Below are 19,459 nucleotides of genomic sequence, written 5' to 3'. Positions count from 1 at the left end.
CGGTTGATAGAAGACCCACCCTAAAGGTAAAGCAATGTATGGCAAGGCAATCCTATGCATGCTTACTCAGAAGTAAGTCAATGGGACTTACTCTCAGGTGGCCATACATGCATGTATTTCCAAACTTGGTGTCCTCCAGAGGTTTTGGACAGATTCCATCACCCCAGCCAGTATGGTCAATGAGTAGGGATGATGGCAGTTGTGCTTCAAAACATCTGGAGGAAGCCAGGTTGGGGGAAGAAAATTGTTGCAGTGTAATTGCTAGACCCTGCTACCTCCTTGTAAAAGTTACTGAAGTCCAGTTTTTGCATAGCTTATTCAAAGCACTATTGTCTGCTGAAAGATAACCCCCCCAGGGGTTGTACTAAGTAATATTGGTATTATTTCATGCTGATTAAATTGACATCCATTCAAAACAATTACCCAGAGCTAGTGCTTTTGCAGTTGTTATTGGGGAGAGATTTGCATGTTGGATGGACGCAGCACACTACAATTGGGGGGGATCGATCCAGCACTACTTGCGTATAGTTGTATATCCATTTATCTCTGTGACATTATAGTTTTATCTGAAAGGCAGCAAACTGAAGTTTGGCAGAAGAAGTTGTCTTTTTCCCCAGCTAAGTTCTGAATTCCTAAGAAGATAAAGCGAGACATCAACTATCTATAAAAAACAGGATATTGCTCTTACCGTCCCAAAGAGCAGGTCCAGAAGCATTAAAATATCCTGAAAGGCAAGACCATCATCAGCTGGCAGAGAGCCAGGCATGTCCAAAGTCCGTTTTGGGGGCCTAATCTGGCCTGCTGGTCGGTTTAATCCGGCCCTGTGGAAATTTATTTCCTGGGGTAAAATCATAAAAAAGCTCAACTTCAATCCTAAAAAAAGGTTGGCCCTTTGGTCAGCCCTCACAGCCCTTCATCAAATCTGGCCCTCTTTGTAATAGTTTGGACACCACTGCTTTAGGCACTTGATGAGGGCTCATGATAATAATAATAATTTATTATTTGTACCCCGCCCATCTGGCTGGGTTTCCCCAGCCACTCTGGGCGGCTTCCACAGAGACCAAAAATACACTAAAATGTCACACATTAAAAACTTCCCTGAACAGGGCTGCCTTAAGATGTCTTCTGAATGTCAGGTAGCTGTTTATTGCTTTGACATCTGATGGGAGGGCATTCCACAAGGCGGGCGCCACTACCGAGAAGGCCCTCTATCTGGTTCCCTGTAACTTGGCTTCTCGCAATGAGGGAACCGCCAGAAGGCCCTCGGCGCTGGACCTTAGCGTCTGGGCAGAACGATGGCGGTGGAGACGCTCCTTCACTTTTGCAGGTGCTCCTCCAGTGAACACCAAGCAGTTGTTATAGGAATTGCTTACAATGCTTTGCAGGAACCAAATGGGCAATTGCAGTGGCAGCCAACTTGCATTTATCAGAAACGTACTGATGCTTCTACCGCCTTCCCCGACTCCATTTCCCTGGCTTGTAAGCCTGCCAACTCCCAACTACAGGAGGAAGTAAAGGGGAGGAAGAGGAGAGGCGCCAGTCATCCGGCACACGCTGGCATGGTGGACTTACAGGAACACTGGGCTCCCCTTGCCCAAGAGGACAACATGCTCAGAGACACCTCAAAGTTTCAGAAACTCATCGCTGTGTATGCTGTTCTCAAAATTAAAACATGCTCGCAGCAGCTCACAAAAGCAGAGGCTGCGTAAGATAATCCACTAACAATTAAGAGACACGACAAAACTTGTATAGCTATATCAACTGCAGTTTAATTAAAACTTCTCATATTAATAAATGAATAATAAAATTCAAAACCCCACTGATGCTGTAATTCATAAGGCCTAACATTAAAAATACAAGAATGTAATCCAGATAACAGCAAATAATGCATCTCCAAAACTGAATATTGACCCCCAGCAACAACCGCTAAACAATAACCCCACCCTGATAGGCTCTAGGCTCTTTTCAGTAGCAGAAGCAGAATAATCACAATAATCCCAGGCCAGGTGGAAATGGACAGAGAGAAGGGGCAAGGTCTTATAGGACTCCCAGCCAGATGGTCTCTGGCACCTTCAATATAATTTTAGGGTCCAGGTATCTATGTATAGTTGTGGCCCCTTTTGTATTTATTTTTTAGGGGGGTGGGTTGTGTTGGAGTTGCCTTTTTTCATATATGTTATGTTACATACATTTTAGATATATGTTATGGGTGTGTTTTGGGGGTTTTTTAATACTAGGTTTTGATGTTTGTATAATTTGGATCATTTCTTATGAAAGAAGCGAATAATAAATATATAAATGGAATGACTTGGAAACATGGCTCTCAGCTGTTTGGGTCTTTAAAGTTTCATAGATGCCGTTTGAATTGAGCCTGGAAATAGACAGGGAGGCAGCACAGATGACAAAGGGCTGGTATTATATGATCCTTTTTGTTTGCTTCACTGTTTTGGACAAGCTGAACTTCCCTGACCATTTCTAAAGCAGTGTCATCATAGTTGGTATATCAGCTGAAGCTGATAAAAGGAATTCTGAGCCATGAAATTCACCTGTTCCTCAAGGGAGTGTGATGGCAAAGACACACCAGATCTTGGGGGGGGGGGGGCAGCTGCCGGTCCTCACAGAACAGTTTATACACCCCTCAACTGATCAAGCAAACCACCCACTAACAGGATACACAGTGGTATCTAGTAAAGTTTTACTGAGAGTTGATTTGAAATTAATGGATCAAACTTAAGTCATGTTCATTCATTTCAATGGCTCTACTTTGAGTAAAGCATAGTTGAAGACCACTGGAAATACTATTGCTATTTGTCACTGGCTGTGCATTAATCAGCCTATGCTTTTTACAGTCTCAGTTCTAAAATATCCAGGACACATCAAATAAAATTGTTTGATAAGCAGAATGAGTTGAAAAGAAGTGTGTAGCCTAGACTTGCAGGTTCCGATTTTTAAAAGAAACTCAACACATGTAAATCAGACGATTGTTCTTTTCTAGACTAGTCATTTGGGATTTACATTTTTGCCCTGTTCCAGCAAGAGATATCCCCGTGTTTACCTGATTCAGATTCTTTTCTGGTCACCACCCAACTTGATTGATGCATTTGCTTGTATATCAGCCTTTGCTAACTCAGTTTCCTCCAGATATTTTGGACTAGAGCTCCCATCAGATTCTGCCAGCTGCCATAGATGAACATGCACATGTCTACCTGGGACTGCTAGGTCCAAAGCATGGTAAGATTTGGATGGAGCCATTCTGTTCTAGTCTGGGTTTGTTTGCTTTTAGGTAAAAGAAAAATAAAAGAATTTAAAACTAGTATATGAAAGACTTATTGATCCATGTCTGTATGGAAAGGTATCTTCCCTCCCATTCAGCCTATACCTGGTCTTTAGCCCCATGCCAGTTCCCAGCAGTAGAGACAAAATGACAGAGTAGCTGGAAAGATTACAGGTGTGTGGAAGGTTTATACTTACTTTAATTTTGCAGCATTTTAGTTAGCTACATGGTTTGTTTCCTGTAATCACACTTTTCTACATGAAGTTTCTACGAGTTTCTGTGGAAAACCCAGGTAGATGGGTGGGGTATAAATAATAAAATTATTATTATTATTAGTCTACCAAATATTTTTAAAGGCCACAATTCAGTTTCAGATTTTGTTATAAACCTAAATCTTGCGCTCTTTAAGGCTGTGCACATCTTAACACACAACAAGGCTGTCCTTTTCCTTAATTTGCATCAAAGCTGGTTTGATGGGAAATGTATCAAAACAAGATAGAAATGAATTGTGGTTCATGTTGTGTGTATACTGCTTCCCAAAACACTGCTGGGAGCACACTGGATGCAGAGTAGATGGGGATAACAGTATGTATATGTGAATGCCGGGACTAAATTAGTCAAGCAACTCTTTAATCACCTCTTTAGATACTTGCGTGGGACGCGGGTGGCACTGTGGGTAAAAGCCTCAGCGCCTAGGGCTTGCCGATCGAAAGGTCGGCGGTTCGAATCCCCGCGGTGGGGTGCGCTCCCGTTGCTCGGTCCCAGCGCCTGCCAACCTAGCAGTTCGAAAGCACCCCCGGGTGCAAGTAGATAAATAGGGACCGCTTACCGGCGGGAAGGTAAACAGCGTTTCCGTGTGCTGCGCTGGCTCGCCAGATGCTGCTTTGTCACGCTGGCCACGTGACCCGGAAGTGTCTCCAGACAGCGCTGGCCCTCGGCCTCTTGAGTGAGATGGGCGCACAACCCTAGAGTCTGGCAAGACTGGCCCATACGGGCAGGGGGGTACCTTTAGATACTTGCACCAAAGTTAGCTTTCACTCATTGTGAACTCAAAGCCAAATCAATTGGCAGTGAACCCACCTAAGGCTAAATCAAGAGAGATTAACACAGAATCATTCAGCTGCCCAAAAAAATCAAGCTTTACGTCACTCGAGTCTTAACAGCAGATACAAGACTGCTGAGCCATAGTTCTCCTTATGTGCATTCATCCACCCACCTTCCTACCCTCCCATATACTTACTCCTGAGATTTATTTATTTATTTATTTTTAAAAAAAGGATAGAAAAGCTTCTCCTTATCTCACTCAGTGCAAATAAATAATAGCCAGTTTTACATAACATTTGAAAGGCTATTTGGGTAAAGCTGTAACAGTTAAATTAAGGCTTAAAGCTGAAGCGGGCTAAAAGTTTCACATTTGAAAAGCACAAATTTAGATTGCGGCATGAAATGATGTGCTCTCATAATTTGTTGTTGTTGTTTAGTCGTTCAGTCGTGTCCGACTCTTCGTGACCCCATGGACCAGAGCACGCCAGGCACTCCTGTCTTTGAACTTTTTAAAAAAAAAAATCTAAAAATGTACTTTGTGTTAAATTGAAAGGGTTTTTGGAAACCGTCAGTAAGAGCTTAGGGAAGTGCGAGGTATTTTGCCACAGGAAAAGTGTCCGTAATGATGGAGGAGTATCTTAGGGTGCTCTGTGGCAGTTCCTGAATCAGTGAGGTGAGTCAATGGAGATTTACGAAGCTGATGACTGGGCCACCTATAGACCGGGTGCTCTAAAAATGGGCTCCATCTATTATAAGGCTGGCTACAGCCAGAAAGATAGCTGGAATCATTTGAAGACATGCAGAGATATTGAGAAGTTGAAACTGTTGCAGTGATAAGATTTGTGTGTGTAAACTGTGTGTGTGAAATGAGAAGTGGAGATAACTGCTGATGAAGGTAGCTAGAAGACAAGAAGAGGGTGACATCATGCAAGGTAAAGAAAGCAGAAAAAGATGCAGGGGGTGGAAGCATTAAAACAACTGAAATGAATGTGGGATCCCCTCTATAAATATGGATCCCATATATATTGCATTCAACCAATTACTTATCCTTGAAGGATTTTTTTTGGGTTGGGAAGGGACACAGCTCAGTGGTATAGTGTATGATAATGCATGCAGAATGGCCAGCAGGTGATGTAAAAACCCCTCTTCCTATGACCCAAACAGTCAGAAAAAGACAACGTTGGATCAGATAGTATAAAGCAGCTCCACATTTTGAAGTTATGAATTAAATCAAGATCAGAAAAATAAAATCAGCAACTAAAACATGCTTGCTTGCCTTCAATCTAATCCAGATTAAGGGCTGAATTGCAAGGATCGGGATAGGCAACAGATCCAAGAAATCTCTTGATGTAAACTTCTCTTTTATAAAGGAAAAATACTCTAGAGGGGATAAACCAATGCTTTTAAGCATTTCTTTTGCAAATACCAAACCTGCAAGTCTAAGAAAGCTCTTCAAAAATTCCTCTGCAATCAACTCACCTTCTCCAAACACTTGGGGGGGGGGGCAAGGGGAGAGAGAATAGTTGCCTGTAAAAAATGAAACCATCAACATTGTGCTGAAGCAGGCCCCTCTGCCAAATCTTTACAGTACGTCAATCTACAAAAATGCACACATAAGTCTGGAATGTCTTGTTTGTATGTTTGCACTTTGAAGAACAGACTCAGAAATCCCTTTTCCGAATTTACCAATAACCAAAAGGAAAACAAAACAATCTGTCTGTGTTGTCAGTTGTGTAAAGTGAGGGAGATGGAGAAGAGTTATTTCCTCATTTGTCAGGGATTTTCTATCGGCACCGAAACAGGAAAATTCAATAGTCCATTACATTCGGCAGATCTTGTGAGCTGAACAAGTTAAAATTCACTGTCATGCAAACATTTTAGATGCTTTCTTAAATGGACTTGTTTTAAAGCTGGGTTTGTTTGTTTGCTTGCTTAATGCAAGGCTGGCATTCATCAGGAGGTCTGAGAGATATTAACAGCAATGCCAATTCTGCCCGATTTTCTTTTGTGGCTTTGCATGCAACGACACTGAAAACAGTAGCAGATGTTTGCCTTTCCAAGTGATGCTTTGTTGATGTGTGTGCGTGCGTGCCCTGGACCAACAGGACCACCTTTGCATTCCACAATATTCTGCTTCCTTTGTAAAAATTACAAAATGGGTTTTTTTCTGTGTTCAACTTCAATACTTGAGCAGACCAAAGCTCCTCCTTCTCTGCCAACCCCCCCCCCCCCGGGCTACTGATGCCCAGCAGGCAATCACACAGGTAATATATCATTCGCTGTTGAGGGGAACTCCTACAAAGCTGTCTGTGGTAAATGTATCATTTTCTGCTGGGGATGATGAGATACGCTATATTTTGTTGTAATTGATGCATGGAATGTGCCATTTGTCATCGAGAAAAGGACCCTCATCTGAACTGCAGGTGGCATGGTGGTCTGGCTGAGAGGACAGGGAAGTAGATATGGTGGCAGATGAATCCCATATTTAATTTGGCCCAGCTTGAAGGGGACTGGTCTCTACTTAACATGGGGCCATCTTATTTAAGCCGGGCTCTTTTAATTTTCAAATTCTCACCCCCCCCCCATTTCTAATACTTGCCTAATTCCTGAATGAAACAAGAGCAAAGTTTCATGAGTAGCAAAAATATAGTTCCCACTGTGTGTTTCTTTTTTTTACAGCTAATTACAAGGTTAAGAGCAATGCAGAACAACTGAAATATATTAATTACAGAGATTGGTGCACTTCTAAAAGTGAAAAAATGCTGAGGCATCATTTTCATTCATTGTCTTTATTTGTGAAAATACTGCCACTATTTAAGTGGATATAAAGCCCTGCATTTATATGCATTCACATACGTTTGTGACATGCCAAGCAAAATCCACTGTACAGGGTTTTTGTTCCTTTTGCAAAGGCTTTTAGTCTCAATTTGAAATATCTAATAAGAAAACATTCAAAGAACTGTCACGGAAATGACACAGCAAGCCCTTTCTGTCCTCAGGAATTGATGCTGCGAGACTGGACTTGTGATTTATACAAACATACTAATGTTGTTTTCAGAGCTGTGCTGCCTAAAGTCTTCTAGATTAGCCAAACATTTTGACAATAATGGCAACTCTTCAGGTGAAGCCTGAACATTTGATATTTTGGATTAAAACACTTTAACCTTTAAAAAACAAATACACAGTGTTGCATGGGAGGGGAAGAATCACCCTTTATCAAATTGTTACATTCTAAAGGTTACTTATTGCCCTGTCTGTGTTTCCAGTGTCTGCTTGTCAACTATCTTCAAATTTAACCCTTCACAATAGTTTAACAGGCTTAAAACTAACCATTTCATCACAACATTCTCTGCACATATAAACCTGCTTTGGATTCCAAACGATTTGCACTGTGGCAACTTCAGGTATGGCAGAACAGTTGGGCAGCAGAAAATTATACCCTGGAACTGGGCACTTTCAAGACTGGGTCTTTAATTAGCTTAACAATAAAAACCATAATTCATTTGTTTTAATTCAGTATTTACTAACCAGCGATGACAGAAGAGTAAGGCGCAATACTACACATGCCTATTCAGAAGGAAGTCCCACTGTGTTCAATGGAAGTTACTTCCAAGTAAGTGTGTATAAGGATACCTATCTAAGATAACTTTGTTATTAGGTCAGTTTACAGGGGCACATTTCTCCAGCTGAAAATAAATCCAGATACATGACTGCACAGAGAAAGATTAGTTTAAATACATGGCTGTGCTTATGCTGAACTAGCAAGCATTTCTGTGGGTCTGGAAAACTGTAGCGAAGAGTTCACACTAGACTTTCTCAATATGATCTATACATGTGATTGAGCAGAAGAAGGAAACATTATGAATCCACTAAGCTGTATATCTGCAAAGGCATAGATCAAAGAACCATGCACAATGTTTTAAACACAGATTGGGGGCTCTCATACTCCTTCCCACTGCAGCTTCCATCCACCCTGAAAAAACATGAATTGATATATGATGTAGCATACAGCCTAGGGAAAGGGATTAGAGAGAAACCGCCTGCCATAAAGGAGCAAAAATGCCTTCCACTTGTGCATGGGTCACTTGGGACAAGCCGCAATATGTAACCTGGCAAGTCTGAATGTAACAGGAAACTCTGAATTTTTACGCGAGCCATTTTAGGTTCTGGGTTCATGTGTTTCCCCCTAGCATCTGCTTTTAAACAAACCATAGTTCTTCACTACATCCAAACATGGGGAACGGTGGCTTCTTTTAAACTACAGTGAGTGAGCATGTCAGCATCAGGAACCACTTCTGGATCATCTGAACTAACTGTAGTTTTTAACTAACCAGTGTTCTCTGAGTTCAGGTGCAATGAGGAACTAATGAGGAACTATGGTTTGTCTAAAAGTGGAACCAGATACATCCAACTGCCTTTGGCATGCCCCAGGAGAGGTGAAGAGATATTGTACAGACCAAGGCTCACCACAGTTCTTTCACAGAGTGGGAAAAACTATGAATTTTTATCTCTGAATTGGTCATTTATCTTTATGTTTTTCAGATTTGCTTAGTGAATATTGTTAAAAATGAAAACATTGTGGGAAACTGGAAAGTGCAAGCATGGAGAAACCAAATGAAGGGCATATTCAGCCGGGAACAACTGCTACAGAAGCCTGTCTAAAATAACATGCATTCACAAGATACTGAAAACTAGATGCAGGGCAAAAACATCACTTTGGCAGCACCAACAGAAACCAGCAGGATCATCTGCTTAAATATCCATTCCACATGAGTCCAGCATTTATTAAAGAGTCCATCCAAAATAAAGATTTGTCATCAAAATGTTATATTCTTGCATCACAGTTATCTGTGAATTTTCACAACTGTGCAGCTCAAACACACAAATGTGGGTAGCATCCATTTAAGATCAGTCTCTAATTTAAGTGAGTCCAGGAAAGGAATCAACACTTCCTATCGGAAAGGAAATATGAGCAGCAAAAATAAGGAAAAAACATGAAAGAAAAAAGTGTGATGTATTATTACATTGCTGAAACTACCCACAGAACTAGAAGAAACCCACTTCAATAAATTTGCCAAAAGGCTTTTAAACATCAGATTTATGTATAGAAAAATCTTACAATGCATCTTTAAAGAGTTGTTTCTATCCTGAACTTGTAGTAGGAAAAAACCACACACATCCAAATAGTGTTTCTATTTTATGTAAACTTACAGTTATGTTGCATCAAAAAAAGTTGCAAACCCTCTGCAACATTTTACTCAACTTGCAGATGTTTAGGTCGACAAATAAACTTTCCAAAAAATTAAATATATCTGATCAGGTTTCTCTTTCAATATTTCCACGAAAAGACAGAATAGACATTTCCCACTACATTGAACGATACATACATATATGTATGTATGTATGTATATGTATATTCAATATTAAAAGCTTAACATATATTTAATATAAAGCAAAAATATTCATAAAAAACTCAACAGTGTTCAAATGTTCAGCCTAAATCTGCCGAGTATTTGACTATCACATCATGAATTAAGAGGCGGTTGACATATTGGGTGTCCAGCCCATCTGGTAAGCCCGTTCCAAAGTTCTCTTGCAGTCTTGTAGTACAGTACTGAAAGTGATGTGCGGATGCTGCTGCACTAGTTGTTCCACAGTCACTTCATTCACCTGCAAACAAAAGAAATAATCTGTCACTTATGTTAAAAAAGGGGGGGGGGAGTCAACAATGGATTCGTCATGTGGCTGGCTAATTTGGATCTGAGTAAAAGAACAGTGATTTGTTAAGAGGATCTTCACAAATATCTTCTCGAGATGGTTTTCGTTCTATACTACTTGGTGAGAATGAAATTAGAATTAAGGTCCTTTTTTGGGTAACAGTTGTAATGTCGGCCATCAATAATTAAAATATACAAGCCACACAGGTCAGGAGCATCCTTGCTAGACCTTATCCAGAGATCCCACCTTTGTCCCTTGATCATACAAAGCAATCAGAAAGACCTAATTAAACTTAACACCTTTACAACTGCTGTGCTCCGAGGGGATTAATTTGTCAATTATTTTAAAGCTGATTGTAGTTTATATCACAGAAACAGACAGCTTCCATGGTCCTTTTAGATAAATAATAGATTAACCTAAGAACCACAACTTTTAGGTAGCTTTCTTTGGAACCTTTATTGAACATATAAAGATACATCAATATTTAATTTAAATACTCAGCTGCCTAAATCTGACAGAGTGTCTCAGCAGAACAACTGCTCACTTTGCATTTCCTATTTTCATGCCCTACGTCCAACTAATACGAGATAACAAGCCCAGTAATACCCACGACAACCACTTTCCATTCTTGCCACAAATAAGTATTCACTTTCCTTGAATTCCTCCTTGGCAGAAATCTTTTAAGCACAACCAAAACACCTTAAATATCCACCTACTTTCAACCTCCCCCCCCCCCAAAAAAAGAATCCCCAACTGAAGCAATTGTGCTAGGCAGTGCAGAGAATGAACAGTGATTGCATTTTATGACAGGGATAAATGACGGGTTTAATCTACAGTTCTTCTGCTTTGATAATAGAAACACTCAATCTTCATTGGGAGATTTGTCAACTGAAGAGCAACTTGGATAGAAAATAGGTTTAACTTCTTTTCCAAGAACACAGAGACCCTGCAAGCTCTAAACACTTTTGTAAACAACTACATTACAGCAACACCAAAGGTGTCTAAAAGGAGCAACTGCCTTTTAATAAATCAGAATGAGATCTGTGATGGTACAAGCCCCTTAGTAGCTTGCACACATCAGTAAATCACATTTTAAAAGCTGAGAAGAAAGTAGTCCCAAGAATGCCTTCTGCTCTGCTTCAGCATCTGTTATATGTGGATGATAATTTAGGCCCTACGAAGTTCTTGCAAAGATTGCTAAAATAAGGTTGGGAAAGTGTTACGTGAAAACAAAGTATTAATTAGCATTATTAAGGGTAATTATAAAGCCCACAACTCATATAAATACCCCAACCCATAAATACTATTTCTAAAAGATGCACACATCTAAATTGCTAGTAAAGAAAAAGAGAAAAGATTTTCCCTGGTATTATATGAAATATATATGATGTCATAAGCCTCCATGTATTGCTTCTGATGAAAACACTGTCATATCTCAAACACTGATGGAGAAAACATCTCAGAGGAGCGAGGGGCAATATATAGCTATCTTGGACAACAGCTCTTGGATATGGGAAGGCCATTCTAACCAATTCTTGCAAGAGAAAAGAACTACAAAAGAACGCAAGTTTAACATTAAATAGCTTGCACTTTCTGCTGAATTTCCCAGTGGTATTTAATTGTGAAAATAAGAGATACAAAGCAGTTTTAATTTATCAGGTCAAACTATATATATTAGCATTGTTCTATAGCTTAAACCTGTGAAATGGGACCATCCTTTTTAAAAACAAAACAAAACCCATATTTAAATATGCAAAAATCCTTTATCAAGCCTAGCTGCTTATTTGTATGTATTTTTAAAAAATTATATATGGATGTTTTATGATGACCTATATTTGTAATGCCTAATAAAGGTTTGGCAAAGTAGAAGCATAAAGCCTAAAAGGATCCGCTCAAATCCTGAAACAGAGGTTGATTAAAAATAACATTTAGTTAGTTAGTTAGTTGTTTTTCATAGTGAATATATCTTCTGGAAAATCTTATGTAAAGCTCTGTAGTTTCTTCACAGTGGCAAATAAAAGATCTATAAAAGTCATACAACCAGGTTAGTAAACAAATTACAATTCACATACTCATCAAACTGGGATGAGTACCTGCAAATGCATATTGAAATGTGAGATTCTTCACCCTCAAAAAAGGGCAAGGTGTATATAGTGAATTAGGGTTTGGATAATCTCTCTCTTTTTTTTTTTTAGATGTTTATCTACTTGGTGATGTTGATGAGTAAATAAGGTTTAAAGAGACTAAGGTAAATAAGTATAAGCAGTGAAAGTTGGAAGGAATTTGCTGACTCGATTAACAACTGGAATACAAAGAGGGAGGTGGGAGGAAGCCGAGAAAGTAAGTTATGAAGGATGGATTTGGAAAGGTGGAATCTTTCTTTGTTTTGAATGTTTTTGCCTAATTTTTGGTGTTGGTGGGGTGGGGAAGGGTTTTTTTATTATTATTATGTATTTTGGGGTATTTTTTTTTCTTTTTTTCCTCTCTTTTTATCGTTTCTGCTTTTTCGTTTTTGCAGTTTGGCTTCTGTATTTGTGGAAAACTTAATAAATATTATTAAAAAAAAGGGCAAGGTGAAAGTGGGCGTGCATATACATGAATAACTATGTCACATATCTCCTCATAAGCACAGAGGAAGCGGTTCATGCCCACTGCACATACAGGAGTCCTTTATCACTGGGGATGTGATCTACACCTGTGAAGGAATTTGTTTTTTCCTATACAAAACACCTTTCTGACCTAAAACAGCGTGAAATCTGTAGATAATCATGCATGTTGATAGTATATACATAGATTTCGCTTCTGTACCTTCTATGTAGCAACAAGTGAAATCTGGGAAGCTGCCCAAAATAAGGAACTCCATTTGAAAGCCGGAGAAGTACAGTGGTACCTCAGTTTTCGAATGTTTCGGGAAGTCAAACATTTCGGTTTTCGAACGCCAAAACCCCAGAAGTAACTGCTTCGGTTTTTGAATGCTTTTCGGAAGTCGAACATGCCATGCAGCTTCCATATTGCGTTTTCCGTAAGTAAATGCTTCCGTTTTCAAACATTTCGGAAGTCGAAGGGTGTTCCGGAATGGATTACGTTTGAAAACCAAGGTACCACTGTACTAAAATAAATAATGGCTAACCACTAGTGCCAATTTGTGATCAACTTTCTGTTGACAAAAAATATTTTTGACAAGCTACAATTTATTCATTAAATTCCAATAAAAACTAGGAGATGGTACATATATATGGTACTAGCACTAAAGATGGAAGGTCTTCAGTCCATAGGCAGAAGCGAACAGTGTTCCTCTTGCAGGTGTTTTCTCTGTGATATTTGATTCCAATACTCATGGTGAACTCTGTGGACAGAGAAATGTATCCAATGTCCAACTCTCACATTTGTTCTGGGGTGAAAAACTTGTATGCAACCACCACCTTTGCCTTGCTTACAATTAATGGACTAGGCAGGTTTATGTGCTATCCTGCTGCTCTACAGGTATTATTTCCTCAAGTCATTTTTTTAAAAAAACAACAACAAATGTTTGACTTTTTAAAAACCTAATAGTTGAATGAATAACATTCTCAGGTGGCCCAATTATAATTCCTGCCTGTAGCTGCAACACAATGAAAGGTTTGTGGAGTCATTTTGTGTGATGTGCTAATGCACTTGATCTGTTAAGGCCGATATGTTCCAGAGAGTTTCAATGATTACCTCAGTGCTTAGGGGCTTAGGACTAGTTGAATAACACACACAGAGAGAGACACACACACACACACAGCACAACATCTGCATTCTGGATTTCCTGAATGTTAAGGCAAACAATGTGCTTCGATTTAAATTATGGATCGAAAGCAACAGCAGTGGCCTGGTAATGAATGCACCTGGTGAAAGCCAGTGTTCACCAGAATACTGATGCAACACTTTGTCAAAATGAATTACAGAAAGGGCAGGATTAAGACCTTTAGAGGCCCTAAGCACTGAAAGGATTATGGTGTCCTCCATATGTAACACGAAATAAAAGCAACACTAAACCATCAAATAAAGGATTATTCTTTTTAAATGACACAAATATTATGCAAATCTAGTCTGTCCTGAAACGCTGATGTTCACGAGAGTTTTTTATTCTTCTCAGCTGAGAAAGAGAGTTTTCTGTGGAGCAGTTAGTAATTATCAATGTTAGAAAAATATGCAGTGCAATCTCTCCATTTGGAAATACTCTTTGTATTCCCTCTTTCACTCTTGTGTCATGAAGTGACTGAATTTCACTTCTCCTGTTTCATTAAACTTTGTGCACATATAACAGTGGAACTGCTGCCGTTCTCCATATGTTCAAGTCAACAGGGGCTTTGTCATTAGTGGTTATTAATGGTCTGCTAATGATTGTCAGAGGTTTGGACTATTAAGGAATGCAGTTAATGAGTTAATTTTCCATGAGTCAGCAGAGATGACTCATTCCCCACAATGCACCTGCAGACATCTTGTGACTCTCTTATCTGTGTTACTGGGCAGAGTTGGTAAGTAACTTTGCATATAAAAGGGATTAGGTTACAGCATACTGTTCGGCCCATGGTAGGAGATTGCAAGAAGTGCTGAAGGCATTGTTGAAGGTTATCTGTTAGGACTGTGGATTCGAGTGAAGACTAATTGAAGTGATCTTCAGAGGAAGAAGTTCAGTACTCAGTACTTTGCAAGGACTTGGTGTTCTCTCTCTCTCTCTCTCTCTCTCTCTCTCTCTCTCATTTTTATACATTTCAAATTAAACATTTTACAAACGTTAAAATATCCAATGACTTCCCTTCTTCTCCTTCCATGGTTCATATTAGATACCATACTTTCCTGCATATTTTTACTATAATCATTCAAATCAATTTTACACTTTTACATCAATCAAATATTGTTAACTCTGTTGAATTTATCTTAATTCTGCCAGTGCTTTCAGCTTTGTACAATTATTTTCCATATATTTAATAAGTATTTTCCACTCTTCTTTTCTGGCACCTAGGAATTTCTGTCTGGGCTCTGGTTTTTTGGGGGAAGGTAAATTTAAACATTTTTTTCAACTCATTATAAATTATTTCCCAATATTCTTTCACCTTTCTACATGTCCACCACATATGAAAAAAGGTTCCTCCCATTTCTTTACATTTCCAACACGTATCTGAGTCTGCTTTCTGTATCTTAGCCAGTCTATTTGGAATTAAATACCATCTATGAATCATTTTCAAGCAGTTGTCTTTCAGGAAATAACACACAGTAAATTCCAAAGCACTTTTCCAAAGTTTCTTCCAAAGGTTTAGGTCTATATTGTGTCCTATATCTATTGCCCAGTATCTATTGCCCAGTGTGTCATAGATGTTTTAACTAGCTCATCATTTGTTTCCCATTCTAATAAGAAATTATACATTTTATTCAGAAGTTTATCCTTATTTTGTAACAGTTCTTTTTCAAATTGTGAGTTTTGGTCCACCCCCCCCCCTTTTGGGGTCTACCTTAAACCTATCATATATCAAGTGGTATTGTAACCAATCCGCAACTTGGCTTCTTAAGTTCTCCATAGGTTTCAGTCTGGGTTCGCCCCTTGCAAAGTCAAGCAATTCCCTGTAAGTCGCCCATTGTCTGTCCATATCAACTCTCTTAATAGTAATTGCTTCGATGGTGTCAGGTGGTTGAGGATCCAACCCCCACAGCAGGATAATACAAGGAAAAGTTCTTACCAACTGCTTTTTATTCAATATACGGGTGCTGAAAAGTGCCCTCTGCCTTTGAGTTCTTTGCTCTCCTACTTCTAATGCTCACCGGGTTCTGGGAGAGGGGGATCTGGAATGCTTTCTAAAGACACTGTGTCCATCAGCTTTCGCCCTTCTGGTGCTTCCTCTTCCTCCTCCTCCTCTCCCATTATTTCCCAGCTTTTCCACTCATCTGCCTCTGAGCGGTGATCTCTCTCAAACCCCTGAACCATCTTCTTCTCTGGAAGGGTCAGGCTGGGGAGGTGGTATCCACCACTCCTCCTATGCCCAGTCCCTGACAGTAACCTAGACTGGCACTTATATTTCTTTTTAAGGGTAAAGAAAGATATGGGCTTAAACTGACCTTAATAGAGGTTAGCCAATGCACTGGTAATTTTGGATTAGTAAACCAGACTTCCTGTCTTGCTGCAAACAATTTAAATATGTAAATGTCACTATCATTATTTGTACCCCTGCAATATGACATTGTAAACCACCCACAGATGTTTGAAACCCAATTTTGTAACGTATTAGCCTCTTTATGCTTTGTTAAGTTCAGCTAGATAGGCCCTGAAAAAATGGAGGCCCTCTTATGAAGTTTCCTGTTCATGTACAATATTGTTAAAAGCTCCAAATAATTATGCTACTAAGTAAAAGGGAAATGCTGGTGTCACCCACAGCAATTGCAATGTTTGCAGCTGTCATAAGAAAACCAAACGGATGTCTATAGACTAGCTTTCCCTGTATAATTTCTCTCTCTGAAGCACTGTGTATTTATGTAGGTCTATAGCTGTACTTTGAGGGTTTGTAGTTATTAAAGGTTTGTGGTTCTTTTACCACTTCACTTCTAATTTACAGTAGAAGCAAGACAAAAAGAAATGTAAGTCATCTATACTCACTTGTTTCCTGTTTATAGATAATTTATGAAAAGGGATTTATTAGAAATTATAAACAATGTGGGGATGAATTGGTTAAACTGGAGATGTGAAATAATCTGTCTAAAACTTCTCTTCCTGAGCAAGTCAGTAAGCACTTTTCAGTCATAGACTTAATAGAAAACTTCTCCATTTCCCTTCAAAAGCATATTTTGTTCTATCTTTTAAAAAGCTAATGTTGCAAATCTAAATTTAAAATAAGAACATGTTGGATAGGGTTGGAGTGGATGAAAGCATTGAAGTAAATTGTTTTCTAATAGGATTCTCTGAGTGAGAGGATCTGGTATACCCAATATTACACACAGTACTCCATATTACACAATATTGCACACAATTGCTTCATATTTGATTTGAACAAATTACAGCCATTTGTGGCTGGAAATAAACGCTGCATACTTAGAAAAGATTAGGTTTTGTAATTCTCTACAAGAACCACAAGTTATTTCAAGTCTTTCTTTTTTGTTTAAACCCATTTTTTAAATACTGTTTTATTTTAATATTTACCAGCTTACTGAGATAATGTGAAGGAAACTTCTGTACTATCTACCAGAAATAGCCACACGACTTGATATTGACATCAACTATCTTTTTAACAGCTCTTTGTCCTTTGATATTAATATGGCCAAGTTATACAATGGTACCTTGGGTTAAGTACTTAATTCGTTCCAGAGGTCCGTTCTTAACCTGAAACTTTTCTTAACCTGAAGCACCACTTTAGCTAACGGGGCCTCCTGCTGCTGCCGCGCCGCCGGAGCCCGATTTCTGATCTCATCCTGAAGCAAAGTTCTTAACCTGAAGCACTATTTCTGGGTTAGCGGAGTGTGTAACCTGAAGCGTATGTAACCCGAGGTACCACTGTATTAATGATCAGATAAATATGATTCTCAGGCTTACAGTTAAAAGCACAGGGAAGCATTTCCCACTTGCAATGCATCATAAGATTTACTTCAGATCCTAATTTGGCACTTGATTTGGGAATCAAATTTGATTTGGACCAATTCAGAAGCTGCCTAATTTGACTTGGGTCCAAACCAAAACCCCAATATGGAAATCATATCCATTAACTATTATGAAGAACATTTTGTAATGGCTGTAACAATTTTACTTTTGGAAATAACTGCGTGAAATTTTTGTGGTTACGTTTGATTATTATTTATTTTGTCTCGCCAAATCCATTATAAAAAGTAAAATATATAAGACATAATAAAAACAGAATAAAATACATTACAAAGATAAAATAATTACTTTTATAAAAGAAGAAAGAAAGTGTGGTGAATACTGCAAATTTTCAGAAAGATACCTGCTGTGCTTTCCTGTAAGGACAGTAGTTAAAAAGGTAACCACTTAACACCCCCTACTGTTCCATATAAACATTTGTATGAAAATAGCATACAGTACAGAGGTACCTTTAGGTAAGAAACTTGCTGAAATTCAGAAGAATGGATAAGGCATTTTGTACTAGGTGCCTTGAAAATTGATTTGGAGGGGGGTAATAAAAGGGATTCACTTCCCTCCCTGTGGTTTTGTGGAGAAGAATGTTAGTATGAAAACAGTATGCATCATATAGGAGATCCTAAGAAAGTAACCTGCAAAATTTCAGAATCCTGAATGGAAGGCATAAAGAGCTATGATGGATTGCAGGCAGGGGAGAAACAGCTCATCAGTTCTGATGTCTGGCTTAAACACTGAACAACAACGCAAAAGACAAAGTTGCTTCTTTGCACAACCTGAGGGATATAATTACCAAAACATTGTGCCATCATACTACAATGTTACAACTAATGAACAATTAGTGTCATTCAAAGAAAGATGTACAAAGGTCATGTTACAGTGCCAAAACATTATGGATTGTATTGAACTATTGAAATTAATGGACCTATGTTAGTCATGACAATTAATTTCAATGGGTCTACTGTGAGTAGGTATAATACTGGATACAACTAAATACTTATGTGGCTAGAATAAGGACTTCATACCCTCTGCTCCAACATGTCTACCCAGAACAGCTCTGGAGAGTTGAAGGTTTAGGAGTGTGTGGAAGGCGGGAGGGGAGCCTCATTGCATAAGAGGACCATGCTCCATGCATAAATATTCCACTTGCTGCCACACTGAATTCTTTCCCATAAGTTTATGATGCAGACATGTATGTGGGAAAGGAAGAAGATGGCCCAAGCAGCTTGAAACTGAGGCCAGACTGTGACTGAAAATGCCGCATTTACAGGGTTCAAGAAGGAATATAACAACGGATTACTTCTTCACCAGTGTGGCAATATCCAGCAAATTTGCGATGAAAACTTGACTCCACTTGGAGCATTGGAAAATGTACAGTGTTTCTCTCCAAATGTCTTTGGTCTGTGCATTTTAACCCACAGTGCTTTGGAAACTGAATGGCTATCATGTGCCAGAAGATACAGGATGGCCCTAACTTGGACGGCTTTAAGATTAATGAAAGATAAACTAAACAACAGAACCATGTTTTACTTCCACTGTCGGAGGCGGTACACCTCTGGCTTCGGAATTGCAAGTGAGGAGACTGCTATGGCGCTCAGTCCTGCTTGTGGACTTCCCACAGCCATCTGGCTGATCACCATGCCTGACTAGGTGGATTTTGGCTACAACTCCCATCATCCCTGACCACTGATCCTGTTAGCTAGGGATGATGGGAGTTGTAGTCCCAAAACATCTGGAGGGCCAAGTTTGGCCATGCCTGCTCTAGGGGTTCAAAATGTCCTTAGCTGTTTACTTAGCAACTATGCAGCAGCAGGTGACATGGT

General features: G+C 39.2%; 1 protein-coding gene across 1 annotated transcript in view; it reads right to left on the bottom strand.

The window, feature by feature from the left end:
* Positions 1 to 7,091: 7,091 nt before the first annotated feature.
* Positions 7,092 to 19,459, bottom strand: part of FBXL17 (F-box and leucine rich repeat protein 17) — a 145,237-nt gene continuing 132,869 nt past the window's right edge. The window contains exon 9 of the mRNA XM_083404002.1: positions 7,092 to 9,988. Within this exon, the coding sequence (XP_083260128.1) occupies positions 9,851 to 9,988 (138 nt within the window). The 3' untranslated portion in view covers positions 7,092 to 9,850. The remainder of the gene's footprint in view (positions 9,989 to 19,459) is intronic.

The sequence above is a fragment of the Podarcis tiliguerta genome, assembly GCF_965153285.1.
Source record: "Podarcis tiliguerta genome assembly, chromosome: 11".
Classification (NCBI taxonomy): domain Eukaryota; kingdom Metazoa; phylum Chordata; class Lepidosauria; order Squamata; family Lacertidae; genus Podarcis; species Podarcis tiliguerta.
This window is presented reverse-complemented; position numbering and strand designations above follow the sequence as displayed.